The 22,166-nt window shown below is 42.0% G+C and overlaps 1 protein-coding gene and 1 long non-coding RNA gene across 5 annotated transcripts in view; one reads left to right on the top strand and one right to left on the bottom strand.

The window, feature by feature from the left end:
* The first annotated feature begins 2,069 nt into the window (after window positions 1-2,069).
* The window catches only part of LOC131834070 (uncharacterized), a 42,390-nt gene continuing 22,293 nt past the window's right edge, over window positions 2,070-22,166 (top strand). For both annotated transcript variants that reach the window (XR_009354738.1, XR_009354739.1), the window contains exons 1-2: window positions 2,070-2,335; window positions 7,880-7,971. This is a non-coding gene — a long non-coding RNA (uncharacterized LOC131834070). The remainder of the gene's footprint in view (window positions 2,336-7,879; window positions 7,972-22,166) is intronic.
* Window positions 14,736-22,166, bottom strand: part of ADGRF1 (adhesion G protein-coupled receptor F1) — a 43,248-nt gene continuing 35,817 nt past the window's right edge. For all 3 annotated transcript variants that reach the window (XM_059178192.1, XM_059178193.1, XM_059178191.1), the window contains 4 exons: window positions 21,160-21,201; window positions 20,070-20,129; window positions 16,417-16,483; window positions 14,736-14,968 (listed from right to left, as the gene is read on the bottom strand). In XM_059178192.1, coding sequence (XP_059034175.1) covers window positions 14,895-14,968; window positions 16,417-16,483; window positions 20,070-20,129; window positions 21,160-21,201 — 243 coding nt within the window. In that variant the 3' untranslated portion in view covers window positions 14,736-14,894. The remainder of the gene's footprint in view (window positions 14,969-16,416; window positions 16,484-20,069; window positions 20,130-21,159; window positions 21,202-22,166) is intronic.

The raw sequence follows: 22,166 nt of genomic DNA on the forward strand, positions 1-22,166 counted from the left end.
GCTTTTATCCAATGGCCTGGTTTTCTGGTAGACAATTTTAGCATAATATAAAAGTTGACCAAAATAGGGCTAAAGCTAGCCTTTCCTCTTATCAACTAAGTGTAATGCACACCACACCCACTCATGAAGGCACACTCACACACATACACACACACGCGCGCAACTTCTGATAACCAGAATCAAGAATTACGACACAGGATTATTTTTAATTTCAAAGTCATTGAATCGTTCCTTGGCCTTTCTTGACTCATTTTGGAAAATACGACTTCTCAAGGGCATACATTGTGTTGTCAATTTCCTTCCTAGCCCCCACAGCACCAGATCATTTGGGACATAACAGGAACTTACACTATGTTAAAAGGATATATATGCAAATGATTCAGAACATAACTCAATTATTAAAAGATTTTAATGAGAAAATGGAAATGTATATTTCAAGTGTATAGAATTCATATGCAAATCTGATACAATGAGCTAGCTACCATCAAAGAATAAAGCACAGTCCTTGCTGTGAAGGAGTGTCATCTAGCGTGTAAAACGACATTAGAGGAGACAAAGAACAGCAAATGTAGAAAAGGGATGCAGTAAATACCCACCCCCGGAACATCTTGGAGCCTAGTTGAGTGTTGCAAGGTTTCAGAGGAGAGGGGAACTGACAGAGGCAGGAGCAGAAGGAATGTCTTCCCATTGGATGTGGGTGCCATGAGCATCTTGAAGAACCAAGGAGATTTGCTACAGTGGGAAGAGAGGGGTGGGCTTTTAGGTGGGTGAAATTATATGGTGAGTGGTTACATTGTTTATCGATGGGGACTATATGTTCCAAATCCATACAAATAACACCTTGCAAGATGGCAGAGGTTAGGAGACAGCAAGAAATTAACCAGGCAAGCTGCAAAGCTGTAGGCTTGTGATGGGCTGACAGACTGTGGAAATGCAGGAAGGGTGAGCAACACATAGATGTCATATGGACGGGAACCTCACCTGCCTCGTTCGTCGTGCTCCCTACTGGATCCCTAATACCTACCACAGTGCTTGACCCATCCTATGAGCCCAGCAGATTTTTGTGGAGTAGGTGAATGAATGAATCTTGGAAAGGCTCAAAGGGAGTCTCAGGTTTGTGTACTTCCAAGCAGAACCATGTTTAGAAACCTGCAGAGTGAGTGTTATGTTTGTTTTCCTGAATGGACTAGTCTCAGTTGTGTTTGCTGAAAATACAGACCACTTCTCCATTAGAGTAAAGGTGAAAAAAAAAAAAAAAACCACAAAAACCTCAAGGAGTGTTCTTTCTTTTCCCTTCAGAAGTGCATGAAGCTAAATGTCCTTTGCTAAGCTGACCTACTCCCCACTCAGGCCCAGAAGAATGAAGTTTGATTCCTCATTCCAAAGTTCTCATGACTACCAGTGTTAATAAAGGTCACAAAAGTGTTCAGCCCTTTACAAACGAGCCGGTTATTTATTTTTCCTGTGTCACGTGTTCCCTCTGAGGATTGAGAATATGCGGTAGAGGTTGTCGTGTATAATGGCTTCAAGTCTAGTCAAATTCCCGAATTTAGCTGCAACTAAATGCAAAGAAAGGATCTGTCCCAAGATTTACAGGATATATTCAGGAGGAGGAAATGCCCTAAGAAAACATGAAATGAGTTGATGTGTCAATTCATAAGATGAGAATAAAAAGGAGACCATGTTTTATTCCTTATCCTAAAACTAAGGGTAACTGTGATATTTGTGTTTTCTGAAAATGACGCTGTCCTCATCTTCTCGTGCTCTCCACCTCTTCCACCCAGACCTTTAACTTCTGACACATAGAAGGAAATAAAGAGATTCTCCCAAATACAGACCTCTTTCTTCTTGTGTGGTCTCGCAAGCCTTTCAGGAAACGCTCATGCCCTCCATACAGTAACCTTCGATATCTGCGTTTTGTTTTTCTTCTAGGAATGTGAAACCCTTTGTGATTTCTCCACCACATACTCTCAGCAGCAGTAAGAATATAAATCATTGTCCTCTCTGTCTTTTTGCATTTTTTTCTCCTGCTCATGCCTTCATGCTTTCCAACACCCAATGAAGGATTTTTACTTATGTGTTTGTTTTTCCTTTGTTTGCTGGCAGGTCGCCCCTGTGCCCAGGATCTGAGGAAAAGGGCAGAGAATGAACATGGAATACTTCCGAGGCTTGGGTGACCCACATTTTGACTCCTCCCCTGGGGCAAGAAGAACCACATTACCTTCCCATTCAGGATATTCAGCCTAGAAGCCTGGGTGCCTTTGAGTGTGCCCTCACGCTCCTCAGAGGACATTCAGCCTTCTCGATATTCTCGTCTGTCCACGGACTGTGGAAGGTAAGGTTGGGGAAGCAAAGATTGGATCCTGTGCTCTCTGGCGTGGGTACACATCCCGTGAAGGATGTAGGTAGACCCAGCAGAAGACCACCAACTACGAATTCTGTGGTCAGTGTTTCAGTAGTTAAAATGATGATATTTCTGACTAGGGCTAAATCAACAATTGACAGAAAGACATTAATCAAAGTAGAATAATGCGATAACTATCATAAGGCATTTTGGTAATCTCTCTCTTACCAGCGTTTTAGCGATTCTCGGATCTTGAGTAGTTTGGGAGCAGAAAGAAAAACAGTATTGGAGCAAGAGTTTCTGAGTTTAAAACTCTCTGTTGTTACTTTTTAGGTAAACTCTGTCTCTGTTCCCTCATCTATAGAACTGAGAGGATAATTATAAGGAGGAGTAAGTGGCACTCTCTGTGTAAAGTCATGTAAATGGGACTCAGAAGATTTATAATAGAATGCTTACTGAGTCTATGTGGTGCTGATCTTTAGTAAGTCGACTTGAGTGGACTCTTTCTGGACAAGGTAGAGATGATCACCATGAACATTCAGTCATTGGTAGCACAAGGAAAATATACCTGTACCTAGGCACATGTCCAACCAGGAGGCACAGCTAGGTCTTAGAATGGTGTCTGTGTGTGTGTCTGATGCCTTATTCTGGTCTCCCTGTTACTAATCCTCCTCCTCCTCCTGGAAATGTCATAAGATAACTGAGCCACGTATACCGTACATTAGTTCATCCAGAAGAAGCATTTGCAAAGAAAATGTTGGGATGCAGTAATGAAGTCTGACCTCTTGGCGGTCGAAGTTGCTGTCTCCTGCCAAGGTGTGGAGGATGTCAGGTCTTGATCAAAGCTGCTCATTGCAGGGGCTCCTGGGTGGCTCAGTGGGTTAAAGCCTCTGCCTTCGGCTCAGGTCATGATCTCAGGGTCCTGGGATTGAGCCAGGTATCAATGCTCTCTGCTCTCTCCTCCTCTCTCTCTCTCTGCCTGCCTCTCTGTCTACTTGTGATCTCTGTCTATCAAATTAAAAAAAAAAAAAAAAAGAAAAGCTGATCATTGCCTACATCTATGTTCACCATGTATTTTTGCTTGTGAACTGGTTTACCAGCTGCTCTGGAGGGGGAGTCCCAGAGTTAATACCTGGAATGGGGACTTGATTGCCCTGCTGGGCCTGGCATGGAGATGGGAGGAGGTAGGGTGTGTGTTTCTGTGTGTGTGTGAGGCGGTGGGGAGTTAACACTTCTGTTGGAGTTAGCTTCGAGGTCAGCATCCCAATCTTCTGAATATCTGCTATGATAACAAAATCAGCAGCTTTGAGAGGGGCGGGAAGGTTTTGAGAAAATGAAATTCATCCAGACCACTTTTATGGATATAAGTAGCCATGTAAAACAAGGCAGTCTTTATTTTGAAAATCAGGTATAGCTCTAAAGTTCTAAACCTACAAGATCTATTCCCTCTGTATTTCTTATCTATTTCAATCTCATAGAAAATTTCTAAACTTCCTTTATGTGAATTTTTGAAATAAACATCAAATGTAAGCTTACAAGGGAGAAGACACACAGGGGGCCCCCTTTGTGGGCAAGGATAGTTTTTAAAAAATACATCCCAAATTTTTAACAATGATTATTTCTCGGAAGGATGGGGTATTGGGGGGGGGGTGCAAAAGTATAATAAGGAAAGGATTTTTTACTTTCTATCTTATATACTTTTTATATTTATAATAAAATAAAAGCTAAAAGTAAGAAGAGCTAACATATACAGAACGCATACTATGTTCCAGGAATTGTGCTACACGCACTATTTTATTTAATTCTTTTAATTCCCTGTGAGCGGGTACCATCACCGCCTCAATTTTACCATCGAGGAAAATGAGGTCTTGCAGGAGCTGAATCGTTTGCCAGGCACACGTGGCTGAGTAGAAGACAGTGAGTGCAAATGTGGAGTTCAGAGTCTGTCCTTCTGGCCGCCATAGTCAATGTCCTCAACTGAGCAAATAAATACAAGTTAAAATTCCTTTCTGAAGAACAAAGAGTCAGTCTTGCTACCTCATTGTCACACCTCCAGTTCTTCTCATGCTTATACTTGGAATGTAAAGTTTGGTTTATTTCAACACTCACTCAAATGTGTATTACGGGGGGGGGGGGCACCTGGGTGGCTCAGTGGGTTAAGCCTCTGCCTTCGGCTCAGGTCATGATCCCAGGGTCCTGGGATCGAGCCCCACATCGGGCTCTCTGCTCAGCGGGGAGCGTGCTTCCTCCTCTCTCTCTCTGCCTGCCTCTCTGCCTATTTGTGATCTCTGTCTATCAAATAAATAAATAAACTCTTTAAAAAAAATGTGTATTACTGGGCTACAAAACCCTTCCCAGCACCTGCCATGCCAGGGTAAGGACAATGCGTATCTGTTGGGGGCGGGGGTAGAAAACAAGAGAGCCCAGAAAAAGATTTCTGAGGCTGCTGGTTGGTCTTCCTTAAAGTAGAAAACAAAAGGCAGAGAGAGAGATGAGCTAGAAAGATCCTGTAATTTAGGAAACTGAGCACTGCACATTTGGAATCCTAACTAGAAGTTATAGTAATGCCCTTTGATACACTTTTGAAGTCTGTTTTATATTAACAAAATAAAATCATTCAAACTTTCTTCTGGTTTGTAACTCTTTAGTAATCTTCTTTCTAAAAGCTTTCTTTTGCCTAGGGATTTTTTTCTTTTGACAGATCAAGAGTCATTAAATTTTTCTATAGGATAATGAATAAGAAAAAGAAATATACATAATGGGGTCCTCTCCTCCATGGCCTCCTCTGGTCTTTCCTTTCCCTTTTATTTATTTATTTTTTAAAGACTTTATTTATCTGACGAGAGAGAGAGAGAGCACAAGCAGGGGGAGCAGCAGACAGAGGGAGAGGGAGAAGCAAACTGCCTGCTGAGCAAGGAGCCTGACACAGGGCTCAATCCCAGGATCCTGAGATCATGACCCGAGCCGAAGGCAGACACTTAACTGACTGAGCACCCAGGTGCCCTCCCCAAACAAGTATTTTCTAAGCCATCCAGATAGAGCGTCCCCATATGAATATTTTGCTTGATTAAATCCCTGGCACACTGACCTTCATCCTCTTAAAATTTGGGGAAGGAAGGAAAAAGAAAATTTAACACCTATAGTACATAGGCACGAAACAAGCTGCTTTACAGACTTGATCTGAGCCTTCCGGTGACCCCTGGATCTTTCCCATTTTACAAACAAAGGAAGATAAGGTAGCCTGTCCTAAGGTTGGGACACAACCTTTTTCACAAGCTCCTGGTCATGCTGGTACTGCTGTTTGGGAACACACTTGAAGAATCATCACTCTGGTCTGAGAGAGAGCAGGGCTTGGGCACCTCATGTTGTGGCAGACTTCCACATGTAAACAACTGTCAAGGTAAATTCTGCAAGTGATTCTGTAAATGTGACTTTGTTTTTATTCCTTTTCAAAGTCGATGGGGAAGGAGGTCGTATAACGGTCCCCACCATCAGGTGAGGCTGAGGACAGGTGGAACTAGCTCCTGGACCCAGGCAGCTTCAGGAAAACAAACCTACATTATCGCCAGGGCCAGCAAAGCTCTCATGCCTCTAAGAGTTGTCCTTGGCAGTGCCCAGCAGCACATTGTCATGGAATTCACAGCTGCCTTGCTCCTGCCCAGTTGGGGAACATGGCTGACATCTAAGAACCAGGAAATCTTATCCACAAAGCCAATGTGTCCCTTGGCAACACATCACACTGGGGCGCTCCTCTGCTCTGGTTTCAAGCATCAGGTCAGAATTCCAAAGGGGTGTTGCCTCCCATCTGGTTGGCATAAATGTAGCTATTGGCAATGCTTTATCTATGATTCCTACCCAGCAAGATAAGGTCCTGCCAAACCCACTCGGGCTGGTACTCTTTGGTGATAAATTTCTCTTCTCTTAGCATGTGACCTAGAGGAGACACAGGATCAGAGAAAGGCAGGACTGGCTGGATTCTCTGAGCTTATCTAATGAATGCAGCTCTGTAGTTTTACTGAAAGGGAACTGAAGCTGGGAGAAATGCCCTAGGCAGCTGAAGACTTGGCCTCAGGAAGTTTCCTTTCCAAAGAAAACCCTCTACATCCGCCCAAGGACGCCATCAAGGAAACGTAACTAGCTCGGTTGGTTGGGATCAAGCAAGGTGAAATGCAGACCCATTCTGGGGAAACTCATTGTCATCTATGAACAGGGCACTCTTCGCTTATGGTTTGGGTTATTTCTCAAGCCCCAGCCCTTCCCCCTAACCTCACTGAATCTGAAATAAAGTGTCTGGAAAAGTAACATCATGATATCTTGGTACCATGGTACTCTTTTATTTATTTTTTTTAAACTTTTTTCGATGTTTTGTTTATTCATTTGAGAGAAAGAGAGAGAGCACAGGCAGAGGGAGAAGCAGAGGGAGAGGGAGAAACAGACTTTCCACTGAGCAGGGAGCCTGATGCGGGACTTGATCCCAGGATCCTGGGATCATGGCCTGAGCCGACAGCAGACACTTAACCGTGGGAACCACCCAGGTATCCCAGCCATGGTACACTTTTAAAAGACAGCCTCGGGGGCCCAATAATGATCCCAAAGGGGTAAATCTCTGTTGGTAAAACATCAGGCACCATTGTTCCTTGTGTGGATGGAGGCCAGGAGACTTTCTGACTAAGGGAAGTGAGGCAGAGTAGGACACCTTGGAGCAGATTCTCCTCCCTCCATGTTGGTTCTCACCACAGGCAGGTTACCCAAACCCTGAGCCCCGACCTCCTTCTAAAGAGAGGAAATTGATGTATAATTTGCTATGTTGTTTTGAGGAACAAGGGAGGTCATCTATGCTGAGTCTAGTGCAGAAACTGGAATACAGAAGGCTCATTAGTTTCTGCTTCCTCTTCCATTCTTTCTTCATATCACGCTGAGCGCTAAGATGAGCGCTGGTGCTCAAGTGAGGGTGGAAGAGTGCCCTGCAAGTGGCCTGATCCTTCCCGAGGAAGCTCTGAGGGCTGAGTAAATACCTGCTCTAAATACAGCCAGTTTGATGTTTGTTCGTGTTGTTTTGTTCCATCTGTCCCTAAGACGTTAGGTACAAAATGGAATCTGTAAAGAGTGATAGCTCAGTCACGGAGTGTGCCGCTAGTCTCTGACAAAACTGTAAGATATGCTAAGCGACTTCCTCCTGAAGGAAGAGAAGCATCCAAAACCCCCAGAACATTCTCAATCTATTTTGTACCACGTTCTTGAATTAACTCTGAATTTGCCCAAAGCACCCAAAGATATCCCGTCGATGTGGCTAAATTTAAATAAAATACTGCCTTTCTAGCAGGTGGGAGTCTCGGGCCAACCGTGGCTAATTCTTGCTTGGCTTAGAGACAGGCAGCCTTCACTCCTCACCAGCACCCTTGGGCATAAACCCAGGAAACAGAGCTATTATATTCTTAGCTCCCTAATCTCTTTTACTGCACAAAACACAGCAGAAACACTGCAAATTTTTCCTAATTAGAGTAGTTGGATTAAAACACCTTTTATTCCCCCTAGATTCCAGAGTGCATGTCTGGTGTATGGAAGCTTTGAGCAATTTGTCCAGGATTATTTCTTGGTCAGAGTCCGCCCCCTGAAGTTTGAGAAAGGTAAGTACAGCACAGCCCACTACCTTCTCAATAAAAGACAAACTCTCTTTCCACTACGGAATCGCTTGAAAGGACACAGATTTAGGAATCTTGCTAAAATCTGCATCAGTCTGAGAGACCTTCTAGGTGCTTCCTCAGCCCCTTTATTTGTTCTGAAAGAGACAGAGCAACTTGGAGAAAATTAATCTTTACAAAATTTCTAGTTACAGATCTGGAAGAGCTAATCCAATGTTCCACCAGGCAAAGTCTAAACACGATTCCATTCTATATTAAGTGTGAAACCTTCCAACAGTGGGATTTCTTATTCTGCATGCCTGTTATATTCTTATATCCTGACACAAGATTGGAATGAGCATGTCGAGGTCTTTATCTTCCTTGACTCTTGCATCTTTGAAATCTCTCTCAAATTGTTTGGAAGCCCCGTTCTCCTGATTTCCTTTCTACTTCACAAGCTGCTCCTTCTCATTTGCCTTTCCTGGATTTTCCTCCTCTCTTTATGTCTAGATGATGATGCCCAGGCTCAGTTCTTGAACTTCCTCACTTCTGCCCTGTACTCACTAGGTGATTTCATTGGGTCCTATAGCTTTAAGCACCATCTTTAGCCCAATAGACTAGTGAACCCAGCAGCCACCTTGACATCTCAAATTGGAGGTCTTGTAGGCATCTCAAAGACCTGAAGCAGCTGGCCAGCATGAGTTTGGACAGCCCTGGGGCCTCTGAAATCAAGGAAATGAATCAAGGGGACTTCCAACGTTAAGATATCTCATGCCTTCTCCAATTTAGACACACACACACACAAACACCACATTTATTTATATTTAACCATGGCTACATGGATATGGTTTCAGGACTCAAAAAACTGTGATTTCCTGCTTCTCAGGAAAATCTGTTAATTATTTTATCTTATTCTTGTGATAGTTATTTCCATATTTCTAAGTTTCATGATTATAGTGTTACATCTTGTTTTCTCAGTTTAACTGATTTCCAAACACAAAGAAAGAAGATTTAGATCTCTTCTGCCATCTTCCCAGCTAGACATCCTATTCCCAAATACTTATATTGTTATTATGTTGGTTAAAACAAAATCACTTTACGTGATTGGTATTCTGTATATTCTATTCATAGCTGAGCTAGATGATATGTTTAATTTTTTTTTCTGCACATTTTGATTCTGTAAGATGTAACACTTTTTTCCCCATTTGTTTGGATTTCTGTATTCTCATCAAAAATTAATCCCAACACCCCCCCAGGTGTGTAAATCTCTTCTAAATAACACTTGGATCTATTAGGTGTCCTATTATTTTCATCTTCTTGAGTGATCTTCCTGCAGATCCAACCTGGATCTGCCCCAGGCGGTTGTCCAGGTAGCAAGTCATTTTATCCCCACCCTGGAGGCTCTCTGCTCTCTCTTCTAACACATCTTTACATCTGTCATTTCTGCAGTCCCAATCTTTTTCTTTCTGGATTTATTGCCACATTTGGTATAGTCTATTTCCCAACAGCTTTTGGGAAAGGAAGAATTGCAGAATTTAGGGAGAATTTCTGTGTCTGAAGAGATCTTATTTCTTCCTTGCACTTAATTGCTTCTGGGTTGCAATAATTTTTTCTCAATATTTTGAAACCATTCTCCATTGTTATTTAGCTCACAATAGAACTGTGAAGAGTTCGATAATATTCTGATTTTGATCTTTCACACAAAACCTTTTTTTTTTTTTCCCAATGAAAATCTTTGGGTCTTCTTTTTCTCTTCTGTGACCTGAAATTTCACAGTGGTGTTGTCTTAGTTGGTTCAGGCTGATATTACCGTAGATTGAGTGCCTCATAAACAATATTTATTCCCCATAGTTCTGAAGGCTTTAAGTCCAGGATCAGGATGCCAGTATTTTCAGGTCTGGCAAAGGCCCTCTTCTGAGATGCAGACTGCCAACTTTGGGTTTTGTCCACATTTGATGGAAGGGGCTAGGGATCTCTGTGGAGTCTTTCATAAGAGCACTAGTACCAGGGCACCTGGGTGGCTCAGTTGGTTAAGTGTCTGCCTTCAGCTCAGATCATGATCCCAGGGTCCTGAGATCAAGCCCTGTGTCAGGCTCCCTGCTCAGTGGGAAGTCTGCTAACCCTCCTCCTGCTTGTGCTCTCTCCTTCTCTCTCTCTCTCAAATAAATAAGATATTTTTTAAAAAGAGTGCTAATCCCATTTCAAAGTCTCCACCACCATGATCCAAATCCTTCCCAAAGGCCCCACTTCTTACTACTATCAGCTGGGGAGTTAGGTATTAATACATGAATTTGGAGGGACACAAACGCTTGAGAGACCCTGGGTCTATTTTCACTTATCAACTCCTTGAGTGTGGCCAGGACCTGTGACTTACTTTGAGCAATAGAATGTGGTAGAAATATGTGCTGTCACTCCCTTGATTACCTCATGCCATATTCTGTTTTAAAAGCAGACAGGAGTAAGAGACTCTTCTTGCAGGCATAAGGGTATACGTAGCCATGTAGGAGAATCCCATGTGGCAGGGAAGTAGAGAGGACCTCTAGGGTCTCAGGGTGTCCTCTGGGCAACAGTCAGCAAAAATTCAAGGTTCTCATCCCCACAACTACAAGCAAATGAATTATATCAACCACTTGATGGAGCTGGAGTTTCCCAGTCAAGCCTCCAGCTGAAAATGCAGCCCTGATTACAGTCCTGTGAGACCCTGAGCAGAGGACCCAGTTAGCTGCACCTGGACTCCTGGTCCATTGAACCTGTGCGATAATAAACATGTGTTGTTTCAAGCTTGTAAGCTTGTAGCAATTTTTAAATTCCACAATAGCAACGATTGCAATGTCTTACTCTTTCGGACTCTTTGATTGTTTTTAGTAGCATTTGGGGAAGGAGCTGAGGTGAATATTGTGTGTAATCAATGGGTTAGAGAAACACGACATATGATGTGATCAAACACACTTTTTAAAAAAATCATCCTTATAAAATAAATTGAGTGGGTAAAGCCTTTGCTTCCCACCCGGTACGTTCCAGTTATCACTCCAACGTGTTCTGCCCAACGCAGCACTGTGGTCACTTTCAATAGCTAACATGCTCTCAGTTTGGTGATGAGCATGTCCAATCTCATGTAATAGTAATAAATACAAATAATGTTGTGTTAAATTTCTCTTCTCCCCCAACAGAGTCCTGCTTTGGGTTGACTGTTTGCACTGGCACAGCTTTGCTGATGGACATTTTTGCTTAGATTTTCTTATGCTCCTTCTACCCCATCTTGGGCACTGAGGCTTCTGACCTCCTTTCTCTCAAGTTCAGGAAAGACTTGTTACAAGACTGGGCTGCCTTCACACAGTGTCAGGTTTCTCTGGATAATAAGGGAAGGTGCATTTGGGAGCTCTTCAGAAATTTCGGATCCCTGACCTCTCTCACATGTAATTCCTTCAACTCATGCAAATTCATCTGTATTCTGTGTGCTCACTTAGGACTCCTTCCTTGTCCCCTAATCTGGCTTCATCTCTACCTTCTTGCTGCTCCACCACTTTGAGTGGCCCTATGTCACACAGTACTCAAGCCAAACCCATATTGTCTCTCTCTTACTTGCTGGTCTCACCATGCACCGCATGTAGGGGAAGCACACAGACACGCTTCACCTGCCAAAGCCTAGGCATGGAGACTGGTTTCAATGCAGAGACCATTCAGGATCCCACTGCTAAGAGCTATGGCCCCAGTTCCAGGCAAGCATCAGAACCCTCCTTTCCTCCTCCCAGTCAGCCATGTGATCTAAGGGAGGGCAGAGAAATCTTTCATTAAGTTTGTCAAGGGACAAGCATCTCTTCTTCTCTCACCTTTTGGAGTAGACGAGAAGGTTTGTGGAGCAGCTTTCTCCAAGGAAATTCTCAAAAAATTTTTTTTTCTTTTGATTTGTTCATCTCTGTAGAGTATGAAACCATCTACTGGTTCCCCCATCATTTCCTTTGACTATCTCATTTTAGCATTTCACGTGTGCTGCATCTTGGTGCCACGGGGAACCTTACATTTTCGCTTGCTGTATGTATGCCTATTTCATCTACCACCATTAACTAGAAATCCCTCTTTCCTTTCCATTTGAATATTATGAAGGCTACTCGTGTTGGGAGACTAACAGATACTTCAGACTTTATAACTCTTAAAATGACCCATTCAGAAATCTGTTCTCTGCCCTACTTGAACATGCCTACTGAATGTTCAATGTGTCCATGGGACTGAATTCAAGATGCACTGCCCTGAGTAGGACATGTTTTGATAAAGAGCCTGGCCTGAGTACCAAATGTTTGGCACAAATTCACATACTCTGTTGCCGTCCTCCAACAGTGACTCCAAATGGGCACTATGAAAATGCATCTACATCTCCTCTCTTGTCAGGAGGAGAAGAGTGAAAGAATGTGGGGAGAGACTGTCCACTCTGGAGTTTGACCTTTATGGGTTTGCTCTTGACTAAGTGCTGGTACTCACATCTGACCTCTCTAGCCTGAAAGACAGAACTGCTGCCTGGGGATATACCCAGGCAAACTGAGGCAGAGATGGGGAGGAAGCTACCCTGAGTCACTCTGACACCATGAGCATCAGGAGCCTTAGAGACATCTAGGATCAGAATTCTTGGGAGGGACATTGGAATGTCCATGAGAGAGAGAGATGTGGGGCTGAGGTTTCACCAAAGAGATTCTGTAAGCCGCAACTGTGAATGTATGAAAGGCAGAACAAGAAAGGGAGGCAAAGCTGGGTGGGCCTAGTCAGGTTTATCACAAATGACCGTGCAGATTATGGCCTAGACCACTTACGGTAGCACCATTAATAGCGCAGGCAGGAGAGGGGCACCCTCTTCACTACACAGCCTGTGAAGCCCTGTGTGATGAAACTGTCAGGTTGTCCTTCATCATTCCCTTGGAGACTTTAAGAAATGACTAGGAAGACATGTTGAAAAATCCTAATTTCAATTAAAGAGACAAATAAGAACTCTAGATATCGTTATGGACCAAACTGTGTTTCCGCAAAGTTCATAAGTTGAAGCCCTAATCTCCAATGTGCCTGTATTTGGAGATAAGGCGATTTAGGAGGCATTTAAGGTTCAATGAGGTGATCAGGGTGGGGTCCTCATCTGATAGGGTTGGTGCTCTTATAAGAAGAAGAGACACCAGAAACCTCTGTCCTCTAAGAGGACAGAGACCATGTGATGACCCACCAAGAAGGTGGCAGTCTATGAGGAAGAGTGGTCTCATCAGAAAATAACCCTAAAGACAGCTTGATCATGGATGTCCTAACCTCCAGAACTGTGAGAAAAAGAATTTCTGTTGATTAAACCACCCAGTTGGTGGTATTTTGTTACAGTGGTCTGAGTTAATATACTACTGTAGAGAGCCATTAAAAGTGAACATGACTTCATCTTGTAATGTTCAGGCTATCAGGGCAACACAAAAAATAGTAACTAGATGATGCAAGACCACTAGAGGATTCTACAGACCAAAGAGTGTAGGATCCTAGTTACAAGTACATAAACAATGCCATTTCCTTCTAGTCTGACTTATACAACCTGCTTCCCATTATAATTCAACATCCACTGCTACTGTGCTGGCACTGCCTGTTCACCATCCATGCTGCCCTGCTCACAGTCTTTAACCTCTTCGTGGCTTCTTTTTCTGCAGCTGTCAAACAGGGACACTCATGTTCTCTATTCACAAACTTATTATAAAGATTAAATGAATTACTATAGGCAAGGCACTTAGAATAGTGGACACTTACTTGAAACACTACCTGTGCAGATTTCTAGGATTTCTAAGATTTCTGGAAACAGGATTGAATTAAAAGGCTCCTTTCTTCTGGTCCAGCAATCAGGGTTGAAACTCATGTGAGCCCAAGGGGTGAAAGTGTGGAAAGGAAATGTTGTTTCATATAGTGTCTCTCTGCTTGCTGTATTATATTTCATCCAACAGTGGCATTGGCTATAGATTCAAGGAATCCCAAAATACAATGAAAACCGGGATGTATTAGGGTAGCTCCATAGACAACCAAAATCTCCTTCAGTTTTCCTCTTACACAGAGAGAATTATGGCAGTATTGAATCTAATATCTGACCTTATAAATTCTGTTAGTGTTGCAAGTGATTTCCAAAAACTGTTATGGGCTATAGAACTGGACTAGGGACCCCAGGTCTTAAAAGTCCCAGGGCCCGTTTACTGGCTTCCCAGTCTTCACATATCACTCTGCTGGTCTGAACATCTGTTTCCTCATCCCTGCTCTAGATCAGCCTGAACACCTCACTTCACTGGACTGGGGACCAGATGAAAGCACCTTGTAGACTGAAAAAGGTTGTATTACTTATGAAATATTACTGTACTTCCCAACTAACTCCTACAAGGCTGTCTGAAATGGAATTTTTCATTTGATTTCTGATTACATTTCAAAATTAAGTAACTATACCTAAAAGGCAAAAATAAGCATATAATTCAACTGAAAAATTGGGGAGGTAAATGCCCTTTCTCTAGGAAATTTGCACCAATGACTCTTTGATAGAAAGTACACATGGCCCATCAGTTTATCCAAGGTGATTTCGTGAAGTTTTCTTACTCCAATTCAGATAACTGGAAAGGTCACTTGAATAATGCTATTTTATAAGAAAGGAAATCATAGGTTGTAGCAGTGAAAAGTTGGTACCACTGACGTGATTTCCAATAAAACCTACTTTCTACATTTATGATGCAATTCCTTTGAATCAAACCACATGGAAATAAATCGTTCCATTTAACTGAAGATACAAAGAGCAGTGATGAAGCTGCTGAAAGCTTCTTATTTTATTCCAGACTCCTAAACCAAAAAATTCCATTTAAGATTGAGCTAATTTTTTCACTGACATTTAGCTCTAAATGTCAAGTTGCAACCAAAAATTTTTCTTGAGTTTATGGTTCGCAGCCTTATTCAGTTGATAAAAACTGAGTTAGCATGATGTCGTTTGAGGATTCTCCAGCATGAGAAAGTGCATAAATGCCTATGAGAGGAAAAAGAGGATAAGAGTTACGTTTCTACGTCGGAATCAAGCATGAGACCAAAATGAAAATAAGCCTGTGCAAATCCTTGCAAGTCTGGCCAGTTCCAGGAAGATGGCAGGGAAAGCTACAGAAGGCAATTGGTTGACAGGCAGTATTTCATTAATGCCAAAGAGACGTGCATTTGTCAGACATCTCTCATTTGAGAAGAGAAGCATCACATCTTTCAGATGCTGTGGAAAATGAGATAAAGTAGATGTGAGATCATAAAATGTTATTGCTAGAAGGAAACTTCATGATCTCTTTGTTTTTCATTTTACTGATGAGGGACATGCATCCAAAAGGTTAAGAGGTTTGTAAAAAGCACTCAGACTGGTTGGTGACAGTGATAATGGGACCCAAGTCTTCTGGGTGAGCATGCTGAACATTTGGGGAGGGAAGTGCTGTTTCAAGTTCAGAACCTTGAACTTTATTTTGGAAGTCAAATAATTTTGCTTACAATCTAAAATGAATGGCCCATTTCCCTGCTTTAATAAAGATATTAACATAATTTAACAGGAAATGGAACTCAGGCACTAAAAGATGACTTCAGCTTGACTTGTCATGCAGTGACTTTTCCTCACCCCCATGCTCCACTCTTCTCCTCCAGGCATAGGACAACAATCTTCAATGCTTACATACATAACAGTCTTCCAGGAGCTGAATATCATTGACTTTAGCAATATCCAATATGTGAGTATAAAAGCAATGCATGTCCCAGGTGGAGGGGACAGTGCTTTCTCACCCATAGCAGGTGATGGCTTCACCTTGGTGAATTTGGGGACATTTAAGGCAGGAGAGTACATTTGATGGAGCACAAACACATAGCCCATGCCCACTGCTCAGCAGGTGGCACAAGAAGGGTCACTCTCCAGTGACACAATTGGTATTTGACCACACTCCCGCACCCCATGACCTCGACAATCAATGTCACCAATTTATAGAATGTCTAAGTGACTGAATGGAAGTGATGAAATTAAAAGGGACAATAGTGGTCTCCATGAGCATCAACTTCCCCACCATGTTCTGTTAGCCCTGAGCACCATCCCGATGAGCTCCAGAAACGTGACCAGCAGATACACCTGCACTTCTCCCATGAGGCTGTTAAAAGTAGCCCTTCAGGGGTGCCTGGGTGGCTCAGTTGGCTCACTTAACGTGTCTGCCTTCAGCTCAGGTTATGATCTCAGAGTCCTGGGGTTGAGCCCCATATTGGGCTCCCTGCTCAGCGAGGAGTCTGCTTCTCCCTCTCCTTCTGCCCCTACCTCCCCCCATTGTTCTCTCTCTCACACACTCTCTCTCAAATAATAAAAAATAAATAAAAATAAATTTAAAGGTAGCCCTTCAGTTTTCCTCCTATGATATATTCACACTCTTCTATTTTTTGTTAACCTTTGGCTTACTGTTAACTCACCTTTGTGCTGCAATGGGTTGAAAGTTTTTGGGAATTTGGGTTTGGCAGACACATCTGATGAGTCTTGCTGCATCAAAGAAAAACAAGTCATTTGTACATTAATAGTATTCTTTGAGTCACGCTCCGCATTTCCTGACATCTTAATGTCATTAGCGATTCTTTACTTCACTTATGTGGTGCCCTGTTCTCTTTTCAAGAAATTAGAGTACTCCTTTCTTACCCCTTCTCTGGCTTTAATCTATTTAAAATGCTTAAGAACATATTTCTAAGTGAATCTTTTGTTCCTGTTTATTCTCACAACTTTTAACAACAAACTAGAAAATAGTTTTAAGGAAGGCATTATCTTTTTGTACGTTCATGCTTAAATTTATTTGGTTTACACATTTATCTCTAGAAGAGGAACCCATGGAGAAAAAACAATAGTTCTATAAAAATGGTCTCAAATAAATTGCCTTATTCTCACTCATCTTAGCATTCAAATCCCTTTGTGAATAATCCTTTAGTAACTGGAGCAGAGGCTAAACGGAGTTCAAAATTTTGAAAACTGAATTTTCTAATGGAAATAAAATATTTAAATAAAAATCATACTTTTGGGGAAAGGTGGAAGTTTAAGAAAATTGTGTCTTTGTCTATTCGATAATTGATTTATTCATTAATTTAATGTCTCCTATTGAGTTCCACCATGTGCTAGACACTAGGAATATTGGAAAGAATGAGCTTCCATTTCCTGCCACAGTCCATGTCATAAGGAAGCTAAATCAAGATGGGAGAAATAAGTTCTCATTATATGCAGTGGGCAGCCTGATGATAACTCCTAATTTTCACTGAAATATATAAATGGCTATCCCACATTGAGCCCTGGGGTAGTGGGGGGAATTACCACAGAGACAGGAATGAGAAATGTCTAAAAATTCTAAAGCAAAGTAATTGATTTTCTGTAAGTTTGGACTCAGTAAACATATAATACTGTAGTCCTAAAGACAAATTCTATAGTCATCATCATTGCATTTAAAACTGAATCTCATCCCATTTGGAGAGAACAATCTTAGATTACAAGACACCCAGGGACTCTACACAGTCTGGGGAAAAGCAGCATCTTCAGACATGGGGCTAAGCTGTTGGTCAAATAACAGGACCCAAGTCATTGGAACCATTAACAAATAAACCTCTTCTCTCTGGAGAGAGAATCTGTAGGGGTCACCAGTGTCTATCTTTCAGAGAAGAGTCACAGAGAACTTAGCCGGGGACAATGGAAGGGCTAGGAAGGGGTCTGGCGCCCCCAACAGGGAGAGGATTTTGAGAGAAACCACACTGTGGGTCCATACAGTGTCACGGTGCCTTGAGGGATGGTCCTTACGGAGAACATCATTGGCTTCTTTCATTCCTTTCAGCCAACAACTCAAATTTTCACTGCTTTTAAGACTCCTGTTTTACCATCCATTTCCCATCTCTTAGTGCATAGCCTTTTCTCCTCTACTTTAAAAACAAAACAAAACAAAAAGGTGTCCAGGTCTGAATTCTCTCACACCGTGACCCAATCTGCCCATGTTGCCCCATCTGCATCAGACTGAAGTTCCCTGTGTCCGGGGAAGAGGCTGATCCCTCTATCTTCAGTCTACTCACTTCATCTGCCTTTCCAGGAATCCTCTTCCTTCAGCCACCCCCCCCCCCCAGTTGTCTTCAGACTCTCTAAGACTCTCTTTGCTGGCTCATCCCTCCCACCATATGGACTTTTGCACATCCTCGTGACTCAGCTCTACCATCGCTGCTGGTCCCGAATCTGTGTCTGGTTTCCACCCTCATTCTCTTTTCTCTCACGAGTCTCTTGACAGGAACATTCCTACTGAGGTATCTTTTCTTTGCCTTCTCTCTCCTCAACTGCTATAATCTGGGTTCCTGTTTTACACTCAAACTCCCTCAGAAAATTACAAATACCCATCTTCTCTTCTGCCAAATATGCATTTATTTTAACCCAAATGAGCCACCTAACCTGAAAACAAAGTCCCACTTTTATCATCTGATTTAAAAATGACATAGGGAAGGGAGTACAAATCTAGAAGATGCAAAGGAACGTGTTAACACTTGACATTAGAAACGGAGAAAAAACACTGCTGGGCATCCTTACTTTTGTTCTCATTTTAATTTACTTTGGGGTGTTTTTCTTTCTTTGGTTTTCAAAGGAGAAAAATGCTCACTTCCTGGCAGGGCAGGGGGTGTCCTGTCTCACCATCAGGGTCAGGTTTTTCTATACTGCAGACACATAGACTGTAGCTCCTTTCTTTTCTTAAGCACAGTGACTGATTTATTAGTTTCATATTCTCTGTTCAAGAGATTTTAGTTCTTCAAGACATAAATTCAAAATTATAGAAAGTCAGAACCTCTGCTTTGAATTAACGAGTCCAACAGTTAATGTCCACAGTTGGGAAAAAACCCCAAACTGAACAGTACCGTGTGACTTCCCTAAGATCACTCAGCCAATCATTGACTGAGTCAGAAATAACAGGGCAGGTCAACTGGCGAGGGGGTCCATGCTGCCTAATTCACAGCACAGGCCCATATGAGGAAACGCAGACCCTGGAAAAATTTTTAAGGTCAAAGGTTAATTTCCTCAATTTTTAAAAATTACTATTTCAAAAGATTATAGTGCCCCTTGTAAAAATCTCTAAACACCCACGTAGCTCTTCAGGCACTTAAGTCAGCTGATTTTTTATCAGACACAGAAATCTTTGCCGTAGAGCTCCTTCTGAAAGGCCTTCAGTGTTTTGCCGAAGGGCAGAAATCTAAACCAACTTCAAAAATACAAAATCTGAACATAAGGGCGTCTGTTGTTAACTCTACACTCCTTCTATGGACTGGACTTTCATGAGAAAGAACAAACCAGGAATCCTCTGCCTCCATCCAAATGTCTCAGTTGGTAGATTTAAGTACTCAAGTTGCAAGGGATTGAGTCAGTTATGCCATGCCAGCTGAAGAGGGAAAACTCAGAGAACATCTCACAGATTAGAAGTCGACCAGAATTCCAGGCACCTGGGTAGCTCAGTTGCTTGAGCGACTGCGTTCAGCTCAGTTCATGATCCTGGAGTCCCAGGATTGAGTCCCACACTGGGGGGTGGGGGTGAAAGGGTCCCCTACTCAGCAGGGGGTCTGCTTCTCCCTCTGACCTTCCCCCTCTCATGCTCACTCTCTCTTATTCTCTCTCTCTCAAATAAATAAATAAAATCTTAAAAAAAAAAAAAGTTGACCAAGATTTCATACTTTCCTTTTGCAAAGGCAAAATGATCTATAGGAGGTCCCAAAAGTCAGCCAGAGAAAAGGGTCTCACTGACTCTAGATGTTGAAAGGCAAGTCTGACTAAAGAAGATGACACCATCCAAAGGTTGTTTGCCCACCACAGCACCCACAGACCTCAGTGCCTGAGCATCTTTGTACTTTTCCGTGGCTTCTCGTTCACTCATTCCCTTGTTCATTTTCTCACTCATTCAACGTTATGAGTAGTGACCCTGTGCTGGGCACCATGCCAGGGAGCAGAAATAAAATGGCGACAGAGGCTCAGGGGGATGACACAAAAGTGGGCTCGCCGTGCGACTGCATACAGAGAAAAGTGCGAAACCGGAACTTCATGCGTTGGACCTGTGGCAGCAGGAGATAATTACCTTGGATGCTTGCTTCCAAGAGCTTAAAGGAGACAATTTGCTGAACAGCAATTGTCGCAGCTAGAAGGCAACAAAGAAATACTGAGAAGAGGCACATACACAATCATACTAGACAAATGCAGAACAAAATTGCAGACTGGAACTGTTACTTAATAGAGGTATTTCCTGGAAGCCCTTAATAGACCATCAGCATGGCTATCTGATGAAAAGATTTCTTTTATTTGTTTGCTTTACCTATAAACAGACCTAGGATTAAACAAAGAACAATAATACCAAAAACCATAATAATTCAGATTCTAGACAATAGTAATTGGCAATAATTGCTAAATTAAAATTTATCTCTGAAGTAAAGAGTTTCCTAACCATGTGAATGGGGCCATTGAGAGAATTATTTAGTCCAACCAAGAACAGCAAATTGCTTCTTTGTAAACAGGGATTTTGTGTACGTGCTACAATTGTGCTAATTATAAAATCTTCTTATCTTCTTATTAAAAACAAAGTCTGTGTCGCTTAGCTTACTTTCTCTCTTTACCTCTCTCAATAGAGTTCCTCGACCCTTGGGAAAAATAATGAAACAAGTTTATGTAGACTTTTTTTCCATAATTTTCCCTACATTGGCCATCCTTCCTTAGGGATTTTATTTAATGTTAAAAGTTATTTATATTTACCATAGGAATGTAGAAGTAGATACATCCTTCAGCATATTCTATGTAAATGCTACATTTAATAAAGGAGGAAAAGAGAATCACCCCAGCAGGATGTACTTTTTGCTCTTTGATGATTGCCAAACCATAGATTAAAGTAGCAAAATGAAAAGTAAGAACAATTTCCCTTTTTTTCTATAATGTTCACATTATACGTTGTGATTGGTTCTATATTGTTTTCTTATCAGCACATTCTATATGTGGTGATTAGTTCTATATATTTTCTTATCAACAGTGAGTGTTTTCACTGACTTTTATAAAATTATAGAATTTGATGACAAGAGTACTCAGGTCTCACCTCTTATATGTGAATAAGAGCCTAGAACTGAAGGATTCTAACGCGTGCATTAGAATAAAGAGATGAAGAGAGAAATGAATACACCTACCTTACTGTCCAAGAGCATTCCAAAACATAAGATGAAAAAACCCTTAAAAAAAAAAAAAAGAAAGAAAGAAATCACCTGTGTGGTCTTTTCTCCGCCAAAGAAGAAAACATGGCTGTGTAATTCTATTCTATCACCCAACATTATTTTCTTGCTGGTCTCTCTCCTAGTCTGTGGACTCATCAGAGGCAAGGACACTGGCTGATTCCACCATGCCTGGTATAACACAAAGCACTCAAAAAAAAAAAAAAATGTTTTTCTTGAAGGTACAAACAAATAAATGAGTGAATAAGGTTTTAAGTGTATATGGAACATTCTTTTCCCTTTTGTGTCATCCTAAACACCAAACAAATATATTCTATAGCTTAGTCTTCCTTTAGAGTGGGCATTAAATCAACATTGATGGAGTGAACGTGAATCTGTGACAACTGCAGGCACTGAGGTCCAAACCTCAGCAGAGGGTTATTCTATCTGCACCCTTGCTATCAAGTCCAGTCCTTGTGGAACCCTTGGCCAAGGCTTTCTTGGACTATGAGATCCTTCTCCCAGTCAGAGCACCCCCAGTGGGTGCCTATTCCTACAGCATTTCACCATGGAGCTGCTCTCGGCAAAAGCTCCCTACACCTGCCACCATTAGGCATATGCTCTCAAGGTTCGCCATTTGCGCTTACCAATGAAACGTTCGCTGGTGTGCTAAAAGTAGGTGGAGAACCAGTTGCTTTTAGAAGATGGATTAGCACTTCCTACATGCCAGGCACAGTGCTGAGAGCTAAATTATGTCATGTAAATTATTTTATGATATAAGTAATAATATTATCCCTCTCTAACAGACGAGAGAACTGAAAGAGAGATTAAATATTTCTCAGAGGTCACAGTTGACAATGTGCCATATTTGAGCCCAGACCTATTTAACCCCACAGCTCAAGCCTTTAACCACCCCTTCCTTGAGACATCATGCAGAAGTGACGAGCAAACATTCATTGAACCAAGATCAAAGACTCTCTTCCAGA

The sequence above is a fragment of the Mustela lutreola genome, chromosome 6 (assembly GCF_030435805.1).
Source record: "Mustela lutreola isolate mMusLut2 chromosome 6, mMusLut2.pri, whole genome shotgun sequence".
NCBI classification, from domain to species: domain Eukaryota; kingdom Metazoa; phylum Chordata; class Mammalia; order Carnivora; family Mustelidae; genus Mustela; species Mustela lutreola.